This window comes from Anolis carolinensis, chromosome 3 (assembly GCF_035594765.1).
Source record: "Anolis carolinensis isolate JA03-04 chromosome 3, rAnoCar3.1.pri, whole genome shotgun sequence".
In the NCBI taxonomy this organism is placed as follows: Eukaryota; Metazoa; Chordata; class Lepidosauria; order Squamata; family Dactyloidae; genus Anolis; species Anolis carolinensis.
In genome coordinates this window covers 1,990,952-1,998,451 of record NC_085843.1, presented here as the reverse complement: position 1 = coordinate 1,998,451, position 7,500 = coordinate 1,990,952, and the positions used below count along the sequence as shown (strand labels likewise).

General features: G+C 33.7%; 1 protein-coding gene across 1 annotated transcript in view; it reads left to right on the top strand.

Annotated features, from left to right (window-relative positions):
• The window catches only part of LOC100556358 (cytochrome P450 2G1), a 37,875-nt gene that overhangs the window by 7,057 nt on the left and 23,318 nt on the right, over positions 1 to 7,500 (top strand). The window contains exon 2 of the mRNA XM_062974369.1: positions 3,506 to 3,668. Coding sequence (XP_062830439.1) covers positions 3,506 to 3,668 — 163 coding nt within the window. The remainder of the gene's footprint in view (positions 1 to 3,505; positions 3,669 to 7,500) is intronic.

The following is a 7,500-nucleotide window of genomic DNA, read 5'->3' as shown; positions in this document are numbered from 1 at the left end:
TATGGCAAGAACATTTGAGTCCAAAGGGAGGGAAGGAGGAAAAAGAAAGCAACAGAAGGCGTGTATTTCTTTTTATTCCCAAGGAAACAAAAATGAGGTGGGCTTTTTTGGGAGGGGGAGAGAAGTTTTATAAAGCCTTTTCTGGCTACTTTTAGAGTTTGAAAAAGGGAGAAGGAAAAGAGGTGGGAAAGGGCAGGAGAAAAGAGGACAAAGTTGTTTTTAGGGGGGCTTTGCTTGCATTTCTTCCTTGGGTAAATGCACGCCCCAAAGCTTCTCAATATTTATATAGATGTTCCCCCTACAAAGACATTAATCTATGATTTTTCCCCTCATATGTTTACAGGTCTTTGCAAATCCTATGTAAATATAGATAACTAGAGATTTCCATGTACTTGTATATCTGTTCCTATATGTATACATTAATTTTATATATGAATTTTATATGAATTTTACCCTCACATGTTTGCAAGGGCAGAGGGAAAATGCGCATGCACACACACAGAGATGTCTAGATAGATATAAACATTGATAAATAGGGCTTGCAAATATTGCAGGAGGAAAAGGCACATAAAAGATTTGCAAAGGTTTCAGGGGAAAATACACATGTGAAATTAGTATATATCATGATAGATCTCCATCTAGCTCTGCATTGTTTATGTAGGCATTCTATGTTTGCCTGTTACTATGTTGGAAGCTGGCCTGAGTACAAATGAAGCTGTTGATGATGATGATGATGATGATTATAAAGTTATTGTTGCTTTTCCACTTATAGAGTTAGTTTACTGTTTTTCTTTGAAATACAGTAAATATTCAAAACATTTAACCCACTGATGCCTCAATTAATGTAATTTTATTGGTATCTAATTTTATTTTTGAAATTTACCCGTAGCTGCTGCATTTCCCACCCTCGGCTTATACTTGAGTCAATAAGTTTTCCCAGTTTTTTGTGGTAAAATTAGGTGCCTTGGCTTATATTCGGGTCGGCTTATACTCGATTATATAGGGTAGTAGGAAATAGTAGGAAAAGAGAGTAAGTGAAGGAGGGACACAGAGAGAAAAATAACAACAGGATAAAAAAACACACACACACAATGCAATAAGAGGAGGAAAAAAAATAAATAAATAAAAATTAAAAATAAGGGGGGGGGGGGAGTGGTGCTTTGACTTCTCATCCATGCTTCGAAGACTTTTCTTTTGTTTTCTTTGATGGTTTCTTTCATTTATTCTAGCCTCCATCTTTTTGTTTGTTTTTATATGCAAGACAGATCTATCATGAAAAGTTCATTCTTCTTTCTCTTAAGAAGTTTACGGCTTTTGTCCAATCTGTTTTGGGCAAACGAGGCCTATTCAAAGATGGTTTAAAGGGACTATTTGTTCCCTATGTTCTCTGTGTGAATTCAGAGAGACTGCTGTATATATTGTCGCCCTGTTTGATCTTTCGAACTGAAGTAAAGGCACTGTTACTTGTTACACAAGCCGGAGTGACACTTTATTATTCTGCAGGGTTTACCTTGGCTCGGAAATAAATATTTATTTATATCTACAACCTCCAGCACAGATGGGGTTGGACTGGATGGTCTTTAGAGGTCTGTTCCAAGCTTGTGTCCTCCTCCTCTTCCTCCTCCTCCTCCTCAATGGGACATCCTATCCCAATGATGGGCAACCTTTTGCGCTTGGTGTGTCAAAATCCACCAAAAAACCTAGCATGACTTGGGTGGTGTGTCACTTTGAGAAAAAAACCCCATAATTTCACAATATATATAGTTTAAATAACAAAAATGTATAATTGTAATATATAACTGTATTTAATAACTCAAAAACTATTTACTACCATTATTTCCATGTACAACCATCTATGGTACCTCTTGCAGTTTCCACGCTGATTTCTCTCTATTGTAGTTTCAATGTAGTCATGAATAATGAATAATATAATAATAATATAATAGTAATAATATAATAATATACTACAATAATAATAGAATAATAATAGAATGATTATCTATATATATAAAAGAGTGATGGCATCAGGGCAGTGGACAAAACAACAAAACTACAGGCCCCCCAACCTCGAAATTTGACAACACAACCCATCATCCACGGCTCTAGGTTGATACAACAAAAAGAAAAGAAAAATAAAGTCCTAATTAGAGAGAGAGGAATAATTGCTTTAATCCAATTGCTGCCAGTTAGAAGGCTAAGCTCCTCCAACTTGGTCTCCTAGCAACCCAATAGAAAATAATAAAAAACACTAAAAATTAATACAATAAAATACTATAATAACAGAAAATAACTAAAAATAATACAAGGAAATAATAAAATATAATAAATAAAAATATAACTTACAATAAAATTAATAAAAAATTGCAAATAACGTCAAATAAAAATTACACAACAATTTTTAACCAATACCACCACCACTTTGCCACAGCAACGCGTGGCCGGGCACAGCTAGTATATATATATATAAAGGAGTAATGGTGTCCGTTCGTCCCACTAAACAACAAAAGTACAAGCCCCAGAACCTAGGAATTTGGCAACACAACCCACTATCCTTGCCCCTAGGTTCCGACAACAAAAAGAAAAGAAAAATAAAGTCCTTATTAGAGGGAGAGAAATAATTGTTTTTATCCAATTGCTGCCAGTTAGAAGGCCAAGCTCCGCCCACTTGATCTAGCAACCCACTCAGCCCAGTGTTAATAAAAGAATAAAAAATAAAATAAATACAAATAATACAATAAAAAATAATAATAAACACTAAAAAAATTAATACAATAAAATAACAAATAACAAAATAACAAATAACAAAATAACTAAAAACAATACAACAAAATAATAAAATATAACAAATAAAAAAGATAAGTTACAATAAAATTAATTAAAAATACAAATAACATCAAATAAAAATTCCACAACAATTTTTAACCAGTACCACCACCACTTTGCCACAGCAATGCGTGGCCGGGCACAGCTAGTATATATATATATATATATATATATATATATATATATATATACTAGCTGTATATATATAAATATATATAAATAAATGTAATGTGCGTAATTCCCATGGAGTAAACAACAAAACCACTGGACCAAAATCACACTGTATATATATAAATCACTAGCTGTATATATATAAATAAATGTAATGTGCGTAATTCCCATGGAGTAAACAACAAAACCACTGGACCAAATCACACCAAATTTGGCCACAAAAGGCATTAGTCATCCAATCAATCTGCATGCGGCAGCGTGTCAGCAAAAATGGCTAGGCGTGTCAGTGCTGACACGCGTGTCATAGGTTGGCCATCACTGGCCTAGGGAGTCCTCGTCTGTCTCAGTGGCAACAGTGAGGTCGTCTACGTATGGCAGAATAAAGCTTGAACCGAACACTGTCTCCATATTTTTGTATCATTAAGTAGAAACTTCTCTAAGTCTGTTTAAGGTGTGATTTTGTTTTGGATAAAGCCCTTTTGTGATACCCTGGTCATGGTTCCTCCGACAGCTGAGGGACAAATATGGTCCGGTCTTCACGGTGCACCTGGGTCCCCGGCCAGTGGTGGTCCTCTGCGGACATGAAGCGGTCAAGGAGGCGCTGGTGGACCAAGCCGAGGAGTTCAGCGGCCGCGGAGAACTAGCCTCCCTTGACCGGAACTTCAACGGAACTGGTGAGTGGGCTTATTTCGTTGTATGTCTGGGTGGCTATCTGCCAATCCCTCTTATTAATTATACCCAAAACCTTCAGAGCTTTTTATTCAATCCAACACTGGAAGCAGGAGACAGTTTTGCAACATGTTTAACTGATCAAATCACTTGCTGGGTGAACAAGTAAACAAAAGCGCCATGAGGCCGAGATGCAACTCGGTCCTTTTTATAGTCAGAATTTTTTCAGCAGGCGCGAAGTTTGGTGAACTTGCTCTTCCTTTTGTTCTCTCTTATCGACAGGCACAAGGATTTTTATATCTATATATATAAAAGAGTGATGGCATCACGGCGACCCACAAAACAACAAAACTACAGGCCCCCCAACCTCGAAATTTGACAACACAACCCATCATCCACGGCTCTAGGTTGATACAACAAAAAGAAAAGAAAAATAAAGTCCTAATTAGAGAGAAAGGAATAATTGCTTTTATCCAATTGCTGCCAGTCAGAAGGCTAAGCTCCTCCAACTTGGTCTCCTAGCAACCCAATAAAAAATAATAAAAAACACTAAAAAATTGATACATTAAAATACTATAATAACAGAAAATAACTAAAAATAATACAAGAAAATAATAAAATATAATAAATAAAAATATAACTTACAATAAAATTAATTAAAAAATGCAAATAACGTCAAATAAAAATTACACCACAATTTTTAACCAATACCACCACCACTTTGCCACAGCAACGCGTGGCCGGGCACAGCTAGTAAATACATATAATAATAATAATAATAATAATAGTAGTAGTAGTAGTAGTTTTCAGCAGCTTGTATTCCATTCTTCCTGCTGTGCCCTTAGTTTTCAGCTGGTATTTTTTTCCTTCTAGGCCTTCGCAGGCCCCGCTCAAACAGTTTAAACATATCAAACATACCAAAAGTCTAGCGCCAACTGAGCTTTGTATACCTCACAACCTCTGAGGATGCCTGCCATAAATGCAGGCAAAACGTCAGGAGAGAATACTTCTGGAATATGGCCGTAAAGCCCGGAAAACACACAACAACCTTTACTTTAAAAAGCGATGGTCTCTGTTAATGTAAACATGTTGTTTTCCACCAAGACTTACGTAATCATTTGTCTCTGGTCGTCAACCGTTGAGCAACTTTTAATTACAGTCCATGAATTCTTCACCTCCTTCTTGTAGTTTTTCAGGCTTCAGCCTTAGGTTGGTATCTCTAGACCAGGGGTCTTCAAACTTTTTAAGCCGAGGGCTGGTCCACAATCCTTCAGACTGTGGAGGGGCCGAATTATCATTTGAAAAAAAAAAAAACGAACAAATCCCTATGCACACTGCACATGTCTTATTTGTAGTGCAAAACAACAACAACAATGGAAGAACAATACAATATTTAAAAATGAAACCAATTGTAACCAACATAAACTTATCGGGATTTCAATGGGAAGTGTGGGCCTGCTTCTGGCCAATGAGATAGTTAAGTTCATCAGGATTGTTGTTGTTGTTGCGTGCCTTCAAGTCATTTCAGACTTTGGGCGAGCCTAAGTCTAAAATTATTTATTTATTCATTTACTACAATTATTTATTACATTTATATCCCGCCCTTCTCACCCCGAAGGGGACTCAGAGCAGCTGTATGTACATACAATATATTATGTTATTAGCATAGCACAATATTAGCATTATATATTACTATATTGAACTATACCACTATACTGTAATATTATTAGTAATATTATATGTAATATAGAATATATAATTAATATTATTATATGGTATTATTATTAGTGTTAGGTTGTATTACATTATAATATTATTATCAATATTATATGTATATACAATATATTATATTATTAGCATAGCACAATATTAGCATTATATATTACTATATTGAACTATACCACTATACTGTAATATTAATAATATTATATGTAATATAGAATATATAATCAATATTATTATATGGTATGATTATTAGTGTTATATTGTATTACATTATAATATTATTATCAATATTATATGTACATACAATATATTATGTTATTAGCATAGCACAATATTAGCATTATATATTACTATATTGAACTATACCACTATACTGTAATATTATTAGTAATATTATATGTAATATAGAATATATAATTAATATTATTATATGGTATTATTATTAGTGTTAGGTTGTATTACATTATAATATTATTATCAATATTATATGTACATACAATATATTATATTATTAGCATAGCACAATATTAGCATTATATATTACTATATTGAACTATACCACTATACTGTAATATTAGTAATATTATATGTAATATAGAATATATAATTAATATTATTATATGGTATTATTATTAGTGTTATATTGTATTACATTATAAAATTATTATCAATATTATATGTACATACAATATATTATGTTATTAGCATAGCACAATATTAGCATTATATATTACTATATTGAACTATACCACTATACTGTAATATTATTAGTAATATTATATGTAATATAGAATATATAATTAATATTATTATATGGTATTATTATTAGTGTTAGGTTGTATTACATTATAATATTATTATCAATATTATATGTATATACAATATATTATGTTATTAGCATAGCACAATATTAGCATTATATATTACCATATTGAACTATACCACTATACTGTAATATTATATGTAATATATAACATATAATTAATATTATTATATGGTATTATTAGTATTATATTGTAGAACATCATAATATTATTATCAATATTATATGTATATACAATATATTACATTATTGAAATGATATAAAATATTATATTATAAAACTGAGGGCGGGGGCCAGGTAAATGACCTTGGAGGAAATGACCCACACTGCAGATCAGTCAAGATTTATTATTATTATTTTTGCTTGCAAGGAAGATCTAAGTGCAATGATATTTTGTACTTTTTCCTGTTTTGGGTTTTTTAGAGTTGCCTTTCAGTGGAAAAATCCGGCCCCCGGGCCTTAGTTTGGGGACCCCTGCTCTAGACTATATAGACCCCAACCATACACATTTCATTCAATTCCATTCAAACCATACACCATTTTCAGGACACTCTTCCCAATATTTAGGTGGGACATCATTTCTTGAAATTGGAACCCACTGCTCCATTGTGTCCTAGTCTCTGAAGCAGTAAAAAAAAACAAAAAACCCAAAGCTCAGACCCTTCTGAATGTGATCTCCTAAATTTATTTATTTATTTATTTATTTATTTACAGTATTTATATCCCGCCCTTCTTTCTCACCCCACAGGGGACTCAGGGCGGATCACAATGCACATATACATGGCAAACATTCAATGCATTAGACATACGACATATAGAGACAGACACATATAGACAGACACTGAGGCAATTTAACATTTCCCAGCTTCTGGCTTCATGAAGGTACACTTGATTCCAGCCGCAGGGGGAGCTGCCGCTTTGCCGTCCACTTGTGACACCGAGTCCTTGATGGAGTACTTTCTCATGCTTCTGGAAGGTTTTATGGTGTCGTAAATTAGTTAAATTAGCCTCCCCGCATAAAGCGATACCTAAATTTCCTACTCGAGAGATGCAACTGTCTTTCGGGCTGCATAGGTCAACAGCAAGCTAGGCTATTAATGGTTGGGAGCTTACTCCAATCTGTCAGGAAAAGATGAAACTGAGACACATTTACCTTTTTGTCTCAATTTCTATGTATTTACAACTATTTACAAAGCACAGCTGGAGCGGACCAGCAATGTTATCTCCCAGCTGTCGACACCCACATTCCAGAGCAATGGCGAATGTCCTATTACGTTTAGGGAAACTAC